The sequence below is a fragment of the Ceratotherium simum genome, chromosome 8 (assembly GCF_057802395.1).
Source record: "Ceratotherium simum simum isolate JZ-2026a chromosome 8, ASM5780239v1, whole genome shotgun sequence".
In the NCBI taxonomy this organism is placed as follows: Eukaryota; Metazoa; Chordata; class Mammalia; order Perissodactyla; family Rhinocerotidae; genus Ceratotherium; species Ceratotherium simum.
Window position 1 is genome coordinate 32,403,631 of NC_141907.1, and position 19,653 is coordinate 32,423,283.

Consider the following 19,653-nt stretch of genomic DNA (forward strand, 5'->3'; position numbering starts at 1 on the left):
GTCCAGACACATCCATCATTAGCTATTTTAAATCATCATTTAATTTTCTCTAAGCCAATCAGATTCCCACCTAATGTTGAAAAGAAAAGGGTGGAATGTTTCAAAACTTTCAGACACTTGGGTAAAAGATGCACTTTCATCCTCTAAATAATGAAGCACAAATATATGGCAGGGGACAATACTTGGGGAAAAGCTCCCAGGTCCAAAGTCTAAAGAGAAGCAATTAGGGCCTATTTTTCCTGCCCACTTTAGCTGGTCCCTTTAGTTGGCCTGTTAAGGCCTTGAAAAAAACTACCTTTCACATCTCATCCCTTCTAGCCCAGAAATCTGAAGATAAAAAAGATAAATGACACATGGGCTCATCGAAGCCCTCTTTCCGTGGACTTTGTTGACTATTTGCCCATGAGCCAATTCCCGTCTCCTTTTATACAGCATTCAGCGCCTTTTTTTCTTGAACTACTTGGCGCCCCCTCTGGCCACCATTGACTTCTTAGTAACTGGGAGGGAACGGGGGGGGCGGGGGGCAGGGATGGGGAGTTTACGCAGGCGCCTTTCAGGGCTTACAAAGCCCACCTCCCCCGGGCGAGTCTCCGGGTCTCACTCAATCAGAGCCCAACCAGGAAGCCGAGGCGCAGCAAGGCCTCGCGACGCTCAACATCCCAGGGCCCAGCTCCACCGGCATCACGTGATCGCAGTCCACGCCTCCCGCCCTCCCCCGTGGAGTACCTCGCGAGGCGCCGCCCTCAGTTGGCGCTCGCTGATTGGCCGCTGCTCGCGCGGTCTCCTGGGTGACGGGAACGCGGTAGCCTTCTAGGAGGAGACCGAGTGCGCCTGCGCACTTGCTAGATCGTGCGGCCACTGGAGCCTTAAGATGAAGGTAAATAACTTACAAACCCGGGGGTGGGGGGCGCGGCAAGACGGGACCACTGGCACTTCCCTCAGACCGCCGAGCGTGGCTTTGAGGTTAGGGGCGTGTGACCCCCCCCCCTCCCGAGTGCGTGAGGAGTGGGGAAGAGAGAGGGGTGACCAGGGAGGGGGAGAGCTTGGGCGAAGTTGAAGGAAGGAGGGAAAAGGAAAGAAAATGGGAGAAGAAGAGAAGGCGGAGGGGGAGGGCTGTCGTTTCTGGGACCGCGAACGGAGTTGGAGCGGTGCAGGAAGAGGGAACCCCACCACGGCCGGAAATCAGCAGACTGGATCAGAAGAGACCCCGAACTTCGCACGGTGGAAAGAACGGGTCGTGTGAATGCCTCTGGAGGGTCGCAGTGACGTTGACTCGATCGGGTGTCAGGAGCTGCCTCACTTCTTGCAGCTAAGCAAGCCGCTCAACTGCCCAGCGCTCTGAAAAGAGTGAAAAACCTCCGAAAGAGTAATCAAATTGTATTGCCTGTAATTTGTGCAATTTACAGATCAGCTGGTGGCGAGTGTACATTATTCTTGGAGAAATCTGCACCCGCACACGCAGGTCTTAAACGCTCAAGCGCGTCATCATCCTCTGCACGCACGGTTTCTAGGCTTGGGCCTCTTGTGAACTCCACTCCCCAGTCACTGGCTACAGCTTTTGCGCTCTTGCGCTTTGCCACAGCGATACTCCCCTGTCCTGATCCGGCAAAGAAATGGAAAGCTCAATTTAAAAATTGTTTTGTACGTCCTAGTGCTTCCTCATGGCTTTTAGTGTGGAAATTGGAATTGACAGACCGGTAATCATAACTCACATTTCTAAAGCTCTTCACAATTTATGACGTATAAGAAGCGAGGAGATATTATTATTCCTGGTTTACAGTCGGGAATTCTGTGCTTGAGGCAATCTAAGAGACTTGGTGTAAGCCCTGCAGCTAATAAGTAAAAAAGCGAAATTTCAACCTTGGTTTTCTGGTTGTGGAGCTAGCTAGCACCTTTTCCACTGCACTGTATGTGGAGCATCTATATAGCTCCTTTGAAGAAAAGTTACATGTAAGGTCACAGCCAGAGAAGGTCTACCATGAAGCTAATGAAATTCAAATTTAAGGATCCCTCTCTTGCATGAAAGGGTTCCAGGGCAATGTGATCACAAATTCGCAAAAGCAAGATGCTTTTATACGCTTTTTTCTTTAAGGGTGTCTTCATGCTCCACAAAGATTGGATGCACCTGTGATTATAGCACACCTCTGTTTTCAATAGAGGTGGATTTCATCTTCTCTTTAACATATGAAATGCCTGTTGGTTGGTGTTCAATTTTGAGCATTGGAAGAGTTTTGTGTTGCCCTTCACACTGTCAAGCCACCTGTAGTAGTATCTAAATGTCGTATGCCTAGATGTGGGCACCATTATAATCTGTAGTTTAACTTAATATTAAAATCTAAATTTCTTCATTCAAGCTCTGTATTCCTAGGTGTTCTAGATCAGCACTGTTTGATGTAAATATAATGTGAGCCAAGGTAATTTAAAATTTTTTTATAGCCATGTTAAACATTTTTTAAACACGTAAAATTAATTTTAATAATATATTTTACCCAGTAAATATTATCATTTCAACATGTAATCAATATAAAAATTATCAATGAGGGGCCAGCCCAGTGGCTTGGTGGTTAAGTTCATGTGCTCTGCTTCAGCAGCCCAGGGTTTGCAGGTTCAGATCTGGGTGCGGATCTATGCACCGCTCATCAAGCCACGCTGTGGCGGTGTCCCATATACAAAAATAGAGAAAGATGGGCAGGGATGTTAGCTCAGGGATAGTCTTCCTCAGCAAAAAGAGGAAGATTGGCAACAAATGTTAGCCTGGTGCCAATCTTCCTCACCAAAAAAAAATTATCAATGAGATAGTTTGCATTCTCTTTTTCATAGTCTTTGAAATCCAATATTTACAGTACTTCTAAATTCGGTCTGCCCAGACTTCAAGTACTCAATAAAATTTCAAGTCCACATGTGGTTTGTGGCTTCCATATTGGATACCACAGTTCTAGATTGTCTAAGTGAAAAGAAAGAATGATTTTTCTGCTACTGTTCACCCAGTACCCAAATTTAACAATGATGAAGTAAATATAACTAATGAGTAAAGGAAGAAAATAACTTTGAAGGAAGTATATACATTTTGTATTTCCATCATGGTTAAGATTTTTTTAAAAGGCAGTTTTGTTAAGTTTAATCCCCCCAATATCCATGCCACTGATAATTAGCTAAATTCAAGTTTAAATTTTAATCTTTAACATGTATAGAACACTAAAATTATATATATATTTTTTTGAGAGGAAGATCAGCCCTGAGCTAACATCCATGCTAATCCTCCTCTTTTTGCTGAGGAAGACCAGCTCTGAGCTAACATCTATTACCAATCCTCCTTCTTCCCCCCCCTCCCCCCAAAGCCCCAGTAGATAGTTGTATGTCATAGTTGCACATCCTTCTAGTTGCTGTATGTGGGACGCAGACTCAGCATGGCCGGAGAAGCAGTGCATCGGTGCGCGCCCAGGATCTGAACCCAGGTTGCCAGTAGCAGAGTGTGCGCACTTAACCGCTAAGCCACGGGGCCGGCCCCAAATTATACATTTTTATAAAATTAATATTCAAAACCATTCAAAAGCAAAAACATTTTATAATAAACACTCTCCTATATGTTGAGGTCCAGACTTTACCAGCCAGTTTGTGGTTGGTTGGTTGATTGGTTGGTAGACTGATTAGTCGTTTTGTTTGTTACATTGTTGACTTCTTTTGGATAAGCTCTAACATAAGCCTTCACTGTTCTGAATCCTACTATTTTCATGATCGTTTTGACATCTTTTCTGACCAACTCTTAATTGTATGTTTTGAAAATATAAAAATTGTGTTTATTTTTTAGCGTGTTTTCTCACTGCTAGAAAAGACTTGGCTTGGCACACCAATACAGTTTACCTGGCAAAAAACATCAGGAAACTACCTTGCAGTAACAGGGTAAGAAGCAGTGAATGCTTTAGGTACATTATCCTGACTCCAAATGGTTGTATGCCCACATAACCGTAGCATCTATTCAGTAAAGTTCTTGTGTGGTGGTTGTATGGTGGCAAAAGCAATATATTCATCTCCATTAACATCACAGCTCATAGCACTTTTTCCCTGCTGATAATTTTTTAGATAGAAATTATGAAACTATCATGAGAGAATACTGAAGCCACTTGGATGGCAGTTTAAATTTTTTTACATACATAGATAAATAAAAAGAAACATTTAAATCATATCTTTGTGTTCCAATTGCTTTTAGAGCTGATCATATTGTGAAAATCTTTGATCGCCATGGTCAAAAAAGAAGTGAAATTAACTTACCTGGGTAAGTACAGAGGTATATCAAAAACTTTTTCAAGCTTTGTTTCCTAAAAGATAAAAAAATACTGTCTTAAAACTATAATCAAATAGAATTGTATAACTTATGTATAACCTGTATCTCCTCTTTGGCTTTCTCCATTTGCAAAGGGATTTATTTTTTTATACCATAAGTAGTTAATTGTTCTAGATTACTCTAAACATAAGCATTTTTAATGATTCAGTGAAATCATTACGTGTATTAGTTATTTTATTGATAGTCTCAGTGCTTAAGATATGCAGAATCCCTCACCTAAATGGTCTTTTGCTGCCGTCTGCTTCTGCTTCATGTCTGCTTTCTGTAGTTTATTGTCACCATCTCTGCAAATCAGGTTGTTTTACTTCTCTCAGTCTCTGACAGCCTTTCCCACCTCCTGCTCTGCCCCGATCCACCAGATGCCACCATTTTGGCATTTCCCATTGCGCTCTCTCTCTCTCTTTTTTTGGGGGGTGGGGGGGTGGGGAGGGAGATTGGCCCTGAGCTAACATCTGTTGCCAATCTTCCTCTTTTTCTTTTTTCTCCCCAAAGCCCCAGTACATAGTTGTATATCCTAGTTGTAGGTCCTTCTTGTTCTTCTATGTGGGACACCGCCTCAGCATGGCTTGATGAGTGGTGAGTAGGTCCGCGCCCAGGATCCAAACCAGCAAACCCCGGGCCGTGGAAGCGGAACACGTGTAGTTAACCGCTACGCTACTGGGCCGGCCCTTCCCATTGCTCTCTTAATTGTTGCTTCTGATTTCTATATTCTGGGAAACAGAGGTCAAGGTAGTTATAATTATGTCTAAAATAAAATAAGGCACCAAGTAAAACACTTCTGTGGGTAAATTGTATGAGATTTATTGCATGATCTCTGTGACATCTATTTTGGTTACACAATGGCCTTATTTTTTTACTTCTGAATTCTTTTGCTGTATTCATCATAGTTGAATTCGACTGACAAAGGATCGCCACATAAATAAAATGCCATTATACATTAACTTTAATTGCCAGATGATTTTATCAACAGTTGGAAAGCTTCCCTCTTCCATACTCCCAAAATCTCTGAAAGGAAAATTAAGATCCCAAAACATACACATATATATATTTTTGTGAGGAAGATCGGCCCTGAGCTAACATTGCCAATCCTCCTCTTTTTTTGCTGAGATAGACTGGCCCTGGGCTAACATCCGTGCCCATCTTCTTCCACTTTATATGGGACGCCGCCACAGCATGGCTTGACAAGTTATGCGTCAGTGCGTGCCTGGCCTCCGAATCGGCGAACCCCGGGCTGCCACAGCAGAGCAAGCGCACTCAACCACTTGTGCCACCAGGCCGGCCCCCCAAAACATATTTTAAGAGTTTGAAGGATAAAATAACTCCAGTTATTTTATTTTAAGACAACTCCAGTTGTCTTAAATGTAAATCTGAATATGGCTTAGCCAGTACGAAAGAACAAAGAGTCTCAAAATGAAAAATAACATCGGAGAAGAAAAGGTTAATCCTCGAAGAAGTTTTTAAATTATAATGAACATTTTGGAATAACTTTAAACAGTAAGAAACATATTAAATAGAGGATTTTCTATTTATAACCATTTTGTCATCTAAACTGAATCATTCTTCTTATTCCATTAACGTATAAAATGAAAATAACATTTCTTTCTTACTAGTTCAGAATTCAATCTTCACATTGTTTGCAATCCTACAATCTGTTTTATACACAATTGTTTTATACACAGTTTATCTAGATGTAACATCATTTCTTATCAATACTTTCTTTTTCTGTCTGTAAATTTGAAATAACCTTTCAAAACTTGATCATACAAGTTACCTCTTGATTCCAGATGTGGTTCATTTGTAGAGGTGCTTAATGAGTTTGTTTTACCAACAGGCCATGTTCTTTATAGGATCCAAGAATATCTGGTAACTCCTCAGGTATAATTATATTTAATATATATGTATGAAAATGATATTTAAAATAGAATTTAAATTTTTTCCATCCCCTCACCAACAACAAAAAATTTAAGTTAGTATTATCCAAGCAGTGAATAGTGAGTTGTATTTCTCACTTTAGAAAGTTTACAACCTGCTCAAAATAGACTGATTGGTCTTATTATAGACCACAATCACAAATAGGTGAGTATTTAAATTTCTTCCCCCTACTTTAAAAAAATGTATAATGATGTTTTGCTCTCTTTTTTAAAAGTAACTGTGTTGCGATGGATTGGGATAAAGATGGAGATATCCTAGCAGTGATTGCTGAGAAATCTAGTTGCATTTATCTATGGGATGCCAACACAAATAAAACTAGCCAGTTAGACAGTGGCATGAGGTAAGGATAACTTTTTTATTTTTTAAATCTTCACTTAGAAATATGATTATTTGTAGATTTGATGCTAACAATACTTACTACTTTCATTATAAAGATGAGTTATTTTCTTATAAAAGAAGTTCTTTTCTTATTGTCATATATAATTGTATTGATTTTGCCCAATTTATTAGAATAAAATTGTTATAATTGTAAAATATAAATAGCTTCTAAAAAAGTTGCTTTTGGTGGAACAGAATAAGAAGTCCAAAAATGAGACAAAACATATATGGGAAAATCTGGAGATGGCTGCAGGCATGACTGGGTCTAGGGGTTCTAATGATACAATCAAGACTCTGTCTTCATCTCTTGGCTCTTCCTTTCTCTGTGTTGACTTCATTCTAAGTCAGACACTCTCCATGGCTACTGGCAGCTATTGGCTTATATCATTCTCCACAGCAAGTTATGATGGAGAAAAGAGCATGCCCCTATCACATCACCAGCATCCACTCGGTTCCTCAAAAGGTCTCTGAGTGGGGTAGGCAGGGCCATAGAACTGATAATCGCACCAGGTGAAGAGTAGGGTGAAGGGTGGGGCAGTTCCCAAGTGGAAAAAAAATTCTGAGTAGACGGAATAAATTACAGATCTCTGCTAAAATAGAAGCCATTTTACCATATGGAAAAGAAAAATTTCTGAGTATTTACAACTAAAACTTTGCAGTTTTGACCTTGGACAAGTTGCTTAACCTCAGTCTAAACCTCAATTTTTTCATCTTTATGAAATGGGTATAGTAATATCTGCCTCATGGCATCATGTGACCCATGGGTGAGCAGGAACAGATCACACACATACCATAAGATTAGACTATATGTTTCCAGTTTATTTAGCAAGGTATGACTGAACCAGAGGAAGCAAGGTGGCCATGCAGAACAAGCCCAAACATAACGTTGGCACAGTTTCCCTTGACCCTCCAAAGTGACGCATGAGGCCTACATCTACAGGTGGTGGTGTCTGCCCAACGTAAAGTCTTGCTAGGTCTGAGAAGCTTCATTTCTTGCTCTGTCGTTTTACACCTTGGTTATACATCACTTTCCAGGCAGATTTTTTTTTTTTTTTTGTGAGGAAGATCAGCCCTGAGCTAACATCCATGCTAATCTTCCTCTTTTTGCTGAGGAAGACCGGCTCTCAGCTAACATCAATTGCCAATCCTCCTCCTTTTTTTCTTCCCCAAAGCCCCAGTAGATAGTTGTATGTCATAGTTGCACATCCTTCTAGTTGCTGTATGTGGGACACGGCCTCAGCATGGCTGGAGAAGCGGTGTGTCGGTGTGCGCCTGGGATCCGAACCCGGGCCTCCAGTAGCGGAGCGCACGGACTTAACCGCCAAGCCACGGGGCCGGCCCTCCAGGCAGATTTTCTATACTCTCTGTGCTTCCATTCAACAGAATGTTTATAAACATCAAGTACTGGTGCTTGAACCAAATTCAGCATCAGTGAGGCCACATCCTCACCCAGAGAAAAATGCATAATTAACCCCACGTGTTTTGAACTGGTATATCTCTGCCTCCCTTTGTCTGTCTTCCTACAGATCCATTTCCTCACATCATCTCAGAGCTGTTGTGATGTTTAACTGTATGTCATGGCCAGGCATGAAATTAAGAACTGAGTGAATAGTAGATGTTGTTGTAATTATCATTAAGGTAAAATCAAGGGTATTTTAGCATTGATGTTAATATTTAATGTCTAAAGGACTTTTCTTTACACAAAGGTATACTCACTACTATTTGTTTTTTATTTAATGGTCAATCTGTGATACTAAGTAGTTAATAAACAAAATTTTGAATATCAATTTTTCTTAAATATATTGTTTTCAAACTTAATTAAATTTCCTTTAAACAATTTAAATTCCATTTACAAATTTAATCAGAATTCTTTTGAGCACTTCACACGTGTTAAATAGTACACAAAGCATACTCAAATATAGTTGTTCTTTGATGCCATTTAACTCTCTTAAATTATTATATTAACACAATAGGTTGAATTTATTTCTTCATTTTTACTAGATGTATTTTTATGCCTTCTTAGGATTAAGTGGTACTTACCCTGATTCTACCTAGGCTTACAGCAGTTATGCACCTGGGATACAGCAATCTTTCCAGAGAAAACTAAATACGACATCTCGTTCATCAACCAGTTGATTCTTGGTTGAATCATGGGACATGGTTGCTTCTCCCAAGACCATTCAGACCTGAGCACTAGTCATCCTACTCAGCCTCTTTCCTAATTGATCTTCAATTGTCATATCAGCAAAACTTTTTTAAGCCTGTTCCTTTCACATAGGTTGCATTTTTTTGTAGTCAGGTGCATCTCTCTAGAATAATGTATTCTTTAAGTTTTGCTTTGCCAGAAATACATGTGATTATTATACATTGGCCTGATCAGTTAGCATTATTGAAACCTATGCGCCTTAGTACCTTATTGTAATTTGTAGGGCCTTCTGGAGGCCTTATCCCCCAAGAGAAGAGAGATGGAATCTGTTTAGTTGGCTCTTCTTTTGAAGAGCTTTTGGTTTCTTGAGCTTCTTGGAACACACTATTTAACCCTCTTTCTAGTTGGTTGTTGTGTGACTGTTAGTAAATGATAAACCATTTGGATAGACTAATGTTACACTGCTCTTAATATGTGTGACCACTGTTGCTGATCAGACCTTGTTCTTGTCATACGGTTTCTCTTCTCTCTGGTACTATTTAGCTCACTCACAATTCTTTTTACTCATGTTTTCTGAGAAGCAGACTCCAAAACAGGATTAATTTTAATAAGTAAACAGGTATTACTATACCAGGCTGCTAAGTTTCTTCTGTTAAGTATATATTTTATCAAAGATAAATGTGTATTTTTCTGTATCTGTTTAAGTAGGTGTGGCAACCATGAGAATATGCCTCTCAGATCTCCAACTAGACAGTGTAACTGACCAAGGCCTCCTGTTGCAAGGCATTGTAATCCATCACTTCATTCACCTATTATTACAACGAAATTTTCATATATTTTAAGTGAATTTTTGTCTTCCAAGGATCATCATGGTTTTATAGCCTTTCACAAACTCAACCTATTTTAATAAAATATGTAATTTTTAATGCTCAAATTCTCCTAATTTAGCCAAAGGAAGCCCATTTAAGCTTACTCTTTTGTCCTTTTATTACCGCCCTGGATATTCCTGAAAGCAGTGTTGCTTTCTGAAAACAGTAGCGTAGTGTATCAGTGGTTCTCAAAGTTTAGCTGCATCAGAACCACCTGGAGAGCTTATTAAAACACAGATAGCTGGGCACCACCCCCAGAGTTTCTCACTCAATAGGACTGAGGTGGGATCTGAGAACTGGCATTTCTAAAGTTCCCAGGTGATGCTGCTGGTCCTGGGATCACATTTTCAGAACCACTTTTTTAGACCCGTTGTGATTTCTTTCCTCGATGTATGAAATGAGCTGCTCTCCAAGGAGTCCTGATTCGCTTTAGAGGGGAACTGTATAAATGTTCAACCTGTGAGTCCTAGAATGCACGCACGTAAGAACTATTGGTAGGCAAACGTGCTTTTCCTTCTGAGAGAGCCTCTCTTAAAAGCTCTTTACAGAGCTGGTAAAGATATGTCCTTTTTAAGGTCATGAATTCCCAGTGATTTTTCCAATTTAATATATCATATTATTGGACCCTCCTTTTTTTAAAGCACAAGATGTCATCATCCGTTAAGATTTTTACCACATTTAGAGTTACAACTATCATTAGTAGATAAGTTAATAACTGTCTCATCATGAGTCACTTATGAAATCTGAGGTTTCATCATGACTGAACTGAAGTCTATATTCCTTACACATTTGTATGTTAAGTCCAACTAACTGAAAGATCATCTTACAGCGTCTCCAAAATGTCTTTAGCACTTAGTCTTTGTCCTAAGGCATTAAGTTGTAATTTTGTACTTCAGCTTCTAAGTAGATATTAAAATTATTCATGAAGTACTTTTTTAAAGGTCTGTTTCGAGGTTATGATTGTGAATTGTTTAGTAATTTATATCTTAATGTTACAGGGATCAAATGTCTTTCCTTCTTTGGTCAAAAGTTGGAAGTTCCCTGGCTGTTGGAACTGTTAAAGGAAATTTGCTTATTTATAATCGTCAGACATCTCGAAAGATTCCTGTCCTTGGTAGGTTATGGCTGAAAACACTGCTAAATATTTGAGATGCTTTACAGAAATGTAAATTTTACTGCCTCAGATTTCCCCGATATTGCAAGGGAGATTTTACAGTAGTAACTCTCCCCTGGTCAAGCCTTCCATCTAACTAAGCTAGAAGAGCCCTCTTCACTGCCTACTAAGAATTACTCAGGGTACATAGAATAGGTTGCTCTAAGGTCAGCCTGTGCCTTTGGACACCAGTTCATTAATAACGTGGCTTGCATTTGCCCCTTTCTCACCCAGATTGTACATCTGGACATGGAATAGCTCATATGCATATCAACACATTAGTAGATGGACTGAAACATTTGGTGATGGCTTGGACAGAGCATATCTAGATTCCTAATTCTGACCCCTCACTCTCTCCAAACACCAGTTTAGCCTAGGTGTGGACTATGAGTTATGTTTATTTCAGGGTATATAATTAGAGGATGTTTGTTCCTTGTTTGACCTTCTTGGTTCAGTCTCTTTGATCCCTTCCATCTGTGGTCATTTAGCATCTGCCCTATGAATACCCAAGAAGAAAGAGTAGCGATTCTTTTCAATTATTGTGGCATCGTGCTGGTGAATGCTGAAACTAGTGGGCTTAATTACATCCAGACCAGAAAAAGTATAATTTACTGCTAACGAAGGAATTAAACCCTGGAGATGAGTGCTCACAGAATACTTGAGAAAGTGTCTTTCAATTAAGAACACTTAATTATTTCAATTTTTTTCACATATATGTGTATCTTTAATATTGGTATTTTTAGTGCTGCAGCTAAACAGTAATATCATTGATTCATTTAAAAAATAAAAAATTTTGAGTTACAAAAATCAGCTTTCACCATATAAAGTAATTTGTTTATTTGACTTCCTTTAGGCATTTTTTTGTATCCCACTTCATCTGTAGCTATATCCTTCTAGTTAATTATAGGCCCCAGAAATGTTGACACCTGAGGTATAAGAAAATAATTTGTCAACGCATCATTATTTTATGTAAGGTACTTGTCATAAATACATGATTTTATATGTGATATTTGTATTTAATATGAATATTGATTCTGTTCTCAGTCTTAGTTATTAACTGTGTAAAATGGGCCTGAAAAGATTCAGGTTAATTACATATATTAGGTCGTTTAGCTAAATATATAGCTGCCTCTCTCAGAGTTGGTTGTGATTTGTGGCTCTGCTTTTTTTTCCTTTTAAATAACTTACTGTCCTAAAACCAAGCCATTCCACTTTAGGTAGCTGCTACATGGTGGCATGATCTGTCAGTGTTTTACAGTAACTAAAATCGGTTACCTTGCTTCACCTTGCATTGATTTGTTTCCTTGAACTAGTCTAGATATAGGCAATTCTCACTTGCATGGTTCTGATGTACATAAATTTTATTTACTACAGTTTAATTAAATATTGCCCTCCCAATAACGGTTCAAACTTTGGTTCCCATTGTTTATTAACTATGAGTTAATATTAGTTAAATAAGTCAGTACATGTAAAGTGCCCAGAACACTGTAAATAGGCACACTAAACGTGTTAACTGTTATTATTGATGTTAAGGCTAACCTGAGTTCTGAGCACTGGAAGCAAAAGAGGCTTGAGGTATAGAGGAAGAAGGAGGAAAAAGAGATTTTCTTCTCCCTTTCTTGGGTATAGAAAGAAATTTGTCTGTGTATCTTTCCACCTCTCTTCATCTACTCCTTTTTCCTTACTAATGCCCATCTCTTTGGACACCCAGTTCCAATGTACCACCCAAGTCACTTAATCTGTGATCAGCAAAATCTCCTATATCCCAGTCTCTTCTCTGAATGTTCCCTTCACTTTTGTGCTCTGGTCTCCTGATTTGAAATACTATCTATATCCTGACAGCTCCCATATTTATCTCTTCCAGACTCTAAACTCATATATCCAACTGCTTACTTAACTTCTCTGATGAGATGTCTAGTAAACACTTCACATTTAATATCTCCAAAACCCTCTTGACCCACAGCTTTTCCTCTCACCGTTGATGACATTTCATCCTTTCAGATCTTCAGGCCAAACCTTAGCATCATCCTTGACTCTTCTCTTTCTCATACCTTCCATATCTAATTTTCCAGAAAATTTTCTAAATCTAAAATCTTCTAAACATATCTAATTTGCCTTCAGATATCTGCAGAATCAAGCCTGTTCTCACCATCTCTCCTGCTACCACTGTGGTGTGGGCCTCAAACATCTTCCACCTGAATTTCTGCAATCTCTTAACTGGCTTCACTGCTTCAACTCTTGCCCCACTGTAGAATATTCTCCACCTAAAGGCCAGAGTGAGTCTTCTGCTTAGAACTCTCCAATGTCTCTGCATCTCACCTGGAGTCAAAACCAGAGTCCTCACAATGGCCAGCCAAGCCCTGCATGAACTGGGCCCTGCAGACTCTCTGACCTCATCTCATGCTCTTCTCTCCTCACTTACTCCGCTCCAGCCACGCTCTCCTCCTTGCTGAGCCTGACACACCAGGCACACTCCTGCTTCAGGGTCTACTCACTTAACAACTATTTCTTTAGAACCTACTTTCTACATAGGTACTATATTAGGTTTTATAAGGGGTACAAAGAATAAAATGAATGTGGTCTCTGTTCTCAATAACAGCTAAAATGGCTAACACTTATTGTATAGCACTTCAAGAATGCCTGACACTCTTAAAGTGCTTTAACTCGTTTGATCCTCAGCCCTGTGAAATAGGTCCTGCTCTTATCCCCGATTTATGGATGATATGACTAGGGAATAGAAATTTTAAGTTACTTACCCAATGTTTTGCAGTAAGTGGTTGAGCCAAGATTCAAATCCAGGCAATCTGGCTTCAGAATGTGTATACTTAACCATTCTGCTTCTCATTACAGAATTAATCTTGGGACTCAAGGGTTTATATCTATCCCAGGACCTTCAACAAATGCCCACAGTGTCAAGCATGTGATTTCTCCCCAAAAATGAAGTTTTTGCTTTGGCAGGTGGTTCAGTGAAAAAGCCTGATACTTAGTGGTTATCTTATATCACTTACTGGCTATGACTCAATTCTTAACTCAGGTCTCTCTAGGGCACATTCATATTTGCACCTCAGTATTGTCATGAATCATTATATGTCCTTTTGTTATACATGTATAGTCAAAACTGTGAATGCTGAATCGGCTTATACCAAGAGTACCACACCATGAAACTGGATATAGTAAAGATAACTTCAGTGCTTTGGGATTTACTTCTCTTAAGACATTATCACTACAGGTGTGGTTATATGGTAAACAAATGAGCTCACTGAGGAGCGGAATATCTTTATGTTAGGGCCTGTGCTCATAGCCACATGAAAAGTTGGAAAACAGTATTGCCCTTATATCTGGTTATCTTGGTTTACACTCTGGTAATAAACTGTTTTAAATAAGGTTGCTTAGTCACTAACTGCTTTGATGAGATTTTTAATTACTTGTCTGTTTAATTTCCGTGATATATTACCTAAACTTTAGATTGACATCACAGATTTTTTTTTTTTGAGGAGTCCATGTGTCTGTACAAAAATCATCTCTTTTTCAGGAAAACATACTAAGAGAATCACATGTGGATGTTGGAATGCAGAAAATCTGCTTGCTTTAGGTGGTGAAGATAAAATGATTACAGTTAGTAATCAGGAAGGTGACACGATAAGACAGGTAATACAGTAATATCTCTTTGGTCTGAATGAGATATTCAAATTTTTTTTCAAAATAAAGTTTGTCAAACTAATCTATAAAATTTGAAAATCTCTATATGAGATATGTGTATAATAACTTCATATTCTAAACATCAGTAACTTTTCTTTTTATGTATTAGAGCATTTTTCTTTAATATGAATACACAAATATCTTCCTTTGTACATTTCCCATTGTCTAGTATTAGCATGGATTATTAGCTCTGTGGTTACAGTCAGTATATTTGTGAAATAGCTTATTTTATATATGTATATTTATAGTATAAATGTTAATAACTGGACTCAGAGTCACCCATACCTTTAACTGATATATTAAATGGCTTCCAAACTAGTCCTAATTAAATTTAATTTTAGGATTAAATTTTACTGCTGTTCAAATTTCCCAAGGTTGATTAGCTCTTCAGAGGATCCTCCTTAAGGGAATTTGTATTACCAATAGCCATATAATCTCACTGGTGGGAAAATTTCACTTTGGACTACATTTATGATTTAGTATTGCTAGAACAATATTGACTAACACATTCTTTGAATACCTGCTAGGTGTATGGCACTGTACTATGTACTATAGAAGAAATATGAAATATGGCCCTGTATTAGTTATCTATTGCTGCATAACAAATTACCCTCAAAACAGCAGTTTAAAACAACAAACATTTATTGCCTCACAGTTTTTGTGGATGAAGAATCCAGGTGCATTAGCTGGGTGCTTCTGCTTCAAGGTCTTTCTTAATGCTGCAATTATTTTATCATTCAGGGCTGCAGTCTCATTTGAAGACTTGACTGGGGAAAAGTCTGTTTCCAGATTGACTCACGTGGTTGTTGATAGACAGGTTGTTAGGCTCAGGGCCTCAGTTTCTCCCTGGCTATTGACTGGAAGCCTGCCTCATTTTCTTGCCACATGGATCTCTCCATAGAATGCCTCACAACGAAGTAGCTGGTGAGAGAGTGAGAACAGCCATTTAAGACTTGAGCCACAGTCTCTTAATAAATAACCTGATCACAAAATCATTTTTGCCATATTCTGTGCTCTAGAAGTGAGTCATTAGGTCCAGCCCACACTAAAGGGGGCTGGGGTGGGGATTACACAAAAGCATAAAAAACAGAAAGTAAGGATCATTGCAGACCATCTTAGAGGCTGCCAACCACAGGCCCCTACTCTCAAGAAGGCGAAACTAATTATGATAAAACATACATGGCCTGATATGATTAATTGCCAAATTTTGTGGCCTAGCTTACAAATTCTCTAGCATTTGGGAGATTGAGGAGATCAATGAAAGCTGGATTGTGAATATTTAAATGAGAGAAGGTGATCTGAATCAGTCAGAGACCCAAAATTACAAGGGCTCTAAGAATATGGTAGTTTGGGTGTTTTTTTTTCCTCTTTCTCTTTCTCATGTAACAGAGAGAGGTAAGCCAGTCATCTTTGTATCTCCATTTCACAAGATTGTAGAGTCCCAGCTTCCTTCCATCTTACTGCTCTGCCATGTTCTAGGGGGTTTTGCCCTCATCTGCATGGTTGAAGCTAGCGTGCTAGCACCACATCTGCATTTCAGTCCCAGGGAAGGGAGAAAGAGAAGTAGAGTGCAAGAAATTTGTAAAGGATCTGATCTGTAAGACGCGTTGATTATTTCCATTCATATCATTAGAACCTAATCATATAGTCACACCTAACTGCTGCCAGGGAAGCTGCAAAGGTAGTCTACCTAGGTGACCATGTGCCCTACTAAAACTTGTTCTAGTGGATATTGCAAGACATGTAGCAGTCTCTGACATTCAGTCCAAGCAGAGCAGAGCAGCATGAGCAAAGATAAGAAGAAAAACTTATTACAGCTTGTTCATGGCTTGCTCAAGACTGGCCTTGACTGAAGGTTTGGGCTTTGAGAATTTATAGAAAATAAGACTGAAGAAGAAAGTTCATTCCTGTATCTGGAAAGCTTTGAAAATTAGGCAGACATAAGTAACTCAACCATGTTGAGCAGAACCATAGCATGATTACGGTGGTTCTTAAGGAAGATTAATCTGACAGTATAAAAACTAGTTTTTATAAACTTTATAATTTTGATCATTCTATATTGGTGCCTTTTAGAATTAGAATGGTAGATCTATATAGTACAAGTGCTACTACAGCTCCTCCCTCTTGTATCCATATCAGATATCATCAGTAGATATTGGCATTCTTTTCTCCACTGAATCGAGACGTGGCCCTAGAATATTTTTGCACATAACATCCCAGGAAGCAACTACCATTCAGCCATTATTTACATACAAGATAACTATTTCCCATGTCTAATTCCTAAGAAGTATGCTTCCAGAATTAGACATGCTACTTAAGTTGTCGTATGGTAAGCAAGCATACATTTTAAGTATTGCTTCATTTGGTATGTTCTCTAAATTGCTTTGACTTTGCTATTCTGCAGACCACTCCAGTGTTACTTGTGTGAATTTATTTTTATTTATCCTGCTGAGGACTTGTCTTGCTTCCTGAATCTGAAGATTGCTGTCTTTCATCAGTTCTGGAAAATTCTTAATCATTATCTCTTGACTATTATCTCTTGCCCTTTCTATTCTGTCCGTCTGGAGCATCTGTTAGACTTTCTCATATCTCTTAATCTCTCTTTCATAGTTTATCTTTTTGTCACTCTGTGCAACCTTCTGGATAATTTCCTCAAATCAGTGCACTTATTCTTTCTTTAAATTTTCTGATCTTCTGTCTATCCCATTGAGTTTTTTTTATTTTAATGCCTCTACATTTTATTTTAGAAAATAATTTGTAGTTCCTTTTAAAATCTGCCTGGGCTTTTAAAAAAAGTGTTGTCTTTTCTCATACTTACGTGTCCTTTCATGTCTTTAGTCATTTTATTTTTTTTTTAAAGATTTTATTTATTTATTTTTCCCCCCAAAGCCCCAGTAGATAGTTGTATGTCATAGTTGCACAGCCTTCTAGTTGCTGTGTGTGGGACACAGCCTCAGCATGGCCGGAGAAGCGGTGCGTCGGTGCGCGCCTGGGATCCGAACCCGGGCCGCCAACAGCAGAGCGCGCGCACTTAACCGCCAAGCCATGGGACCGGCCCCTCTTTAGTCATTTTAAAAGTATTTATTTTATGACCTCTCTCTCTCTCTGATAATTCTCCTATTTTTAGATCTGCTGACTCTTGCTCTTGGTGTGTTGTTTCTTTGTGAGTTTTGTCGTCTTGAATTGTGAACTCATCTTCAGCAGGGCTTATCTGTGGGAATTTTTTGCAGCCTTGGAAGAAGCTTTGGATTTGTTTTTGCCAAACACTGCAGGGAGTTTCTAGACCATTCAAAGTATAAATTTGAACCTCAGACCATAATGAGGATATAAGGGAAAGTCTTTGATTTGAAAATAAGTTTTTCAGCTCTTTTCTGACCCAAAGCTCAACCCAAGTCAAATGGACTCCTTACTGTCTCCTCTACTAGCTGCTCTGGGTGGCTGCAGGTTCAGTTTCTACCCACACTTTGGTTTTCAGTTTCATCTTTGCTTATGGTACCTGGAAATTTTCCTTACCTATCCATTTAATAAGATATATGTTCTGTTTCATCCAGAATTTCTAGATGTTTGTGGAAGTGAGATTTTCAGGTTATTAGTCCAACACATAACAAAATTGAAAGAAAGTTACCTGTTTTATTAGCATTCAGAAAGAATTATAGTGTTGGGTTTATTCATAATGATAATATTTTTACCCCTGCAGACTCCAGTGAGATCCGAGCCCAGCAACATGCAGTTTTCCATGATGAAGACTGATGACCGAACCTCTGCTGCTGAAAGCACAGTAAGAATTCTAAATCAAATCCATGCCCAAGTTATTTTGATAATTTTGTGGAATATACTATTTCCTTTTCTAGGATGGCTCTGAATCTGTAGTGATAAAAAAATTATAATCCGTCAGGGCCGGCCCCGGTGGCTTAGCAGTTAAGTGCGTGCGCTCCGCTACTGGCGGCCCAGGTTCGGATCCCGGGCGCACACCGACGCACCGCTTTTCCGGCCGTGCTGAGGCCGCGTCCCACATACAGCAACTAGAAGGATGTACAACTATCTACTGGGGCTTTGGGGGGAAAAAAAAAAAAAAGGAGGAGAATTGGCAATTGATGTTAGCTCAGAGCCGGTCTTCCTCAGCAAAAAGAGGAGGATTAGCATGGATGTTAGCTCAGGGCTGATCTTCCTCACCAAAAAAAAAAAAAAATTATAATCCATCACTTATTAAACCAATGTAGGCCCCAGTCTCAGGCCTAAAAGTTGTTTTTGCTGCTGCTGGCTACCTGGTTTCACAGCAAATGAGGATAGCTTCCTGTTACAGTTGGTATTGCTCTTTTCACTCTTGTGGTAGCAAAAACAGTGGGGGTACCTTTATGAACAGAAGTGTTGATTTCTATATGACTTTTTATTTTCACTCTATCAGATGGGGTAAGCAGAGCTCTGGAAATTGTAGTTCTTATTTTTTCAGTACCTTGGATGCACATTTTAACATTCTAAAATCCAGATGATTTTCACAGTCAACATGAATACATTTAATGAAGTAATGTTTCTTTATTTCTTAAAAAGCTGTTATTAAATTGATAGTGACTTATAATTGATAGCATCATAGAATCAAGGAAAAATATATTTCTCTTTTCACATATATCCATCACCCTTAATAAGCCCAAATAAGTAATGCACTCTTCCCTCTCCCCAACACAATTACAGTCTCCACTGAAAATAACAGTTAAGTTTTGTCTTGTGTGGGTAACAGAGGGACACTAGTCTAGCCACATTGACTAGTGATCTGCAAATGAGGGAAAGAGTGATGATTAAAAAAAGCCAAGCTAGATTATCCACACGAGTGTGGACCTGTAATCCCGGATGGTTCAAAATCAGGATGGCCTTTTAGAATGGAAGACTCTCTATACTCCAAATATGAATTCAGTTTCAATGGAACTATGTCACACTTAATAGTCCTATATTGCATAGTACTCTAATGAGAAGTATAGAGAATTTTAAAATGTTATTCCACTCAGCTATTTTAGTATACTTCAAAGGGTATATAAAGCCAAGGACCCTTCCCAGACTATATATTAGTAAAATGTCTTCTTTTGGTCATATTGTTGCCTTACTAATTATAACATTAAACATGTCTAAACTTGGCTCATTA

The 19,653-nt window shown here is 38.9% G+C and overlaps 1 protein-coding gene and 1 long non-coding RNA gene across 5 annotated transcripts in view; one reads left to right on the forward strand and one right to left on the reverse strand.

Annotated features, from left to right (window-relative positions):
• The first annotated feature begins 821 nt into the window (after positions 1 to 821).
• Positions 822 to 19,653, forward strand: part of WDR19 (WD repeat domain 19) — a 103,134-nt gene continuing 84,302 nt past the window's right edge. Inside the window, exons 1-7 of one of the 4 annotated variants that reach the window (XM_087434201.1) lie at positions 822 to 877; positions 3,809 to 3,900; positions 4,208 to 4,273; positions 6,489 to 6,614; positions 10,666 to 10,781; positions 14,353 to 14,468; positions 18,217 to 18,297. In XM_087434201.1, coding sequence (XP_087290327.1) covers positions 872 to 877; positions 3,809 to 3,900; positions 4,208 to 4,273; positions 6,489 to 6,614; positions 10,666 to 10,781; positions 14,353 to 14,468; positions 18,217 to 18,297 — 603 coding nt within the window. In that variant the 5' untranslated portion in view covers positions 822 to 871. Of the gene's footprint in view, positions 878 to 1,147; positions 1,698 to 3,808; positions 3,901 to 4,207; positions 4,274 to 6,488; positions 6,615 to 10,665; positions 10,782 to 14,352; positions 14,469 to 18,216; positions 18,298 to 19,653 lie in introns of those variants that run through there. The other 3 variants (XM_087434202.1, XM_087434200.1, XM_087434203.1) reach the window with 3 other exon arrangements.
• LOC147916426 (uncharacterized) overlaps positions 14,921 to 19,653 on the reverse strand; it is a 30,941-nt gene continuing 26,208 nt past the window's right edge. The window contains exon 3 of the long non-coding RNA XR_015552905.1: positions 14,921 to 15,440. This is a non-coding gene — a long non-coding RNA (uncharacterized LOC147916426). The remainder of the gene's footprint in view (positions 15,441 to 19,653) is intronic.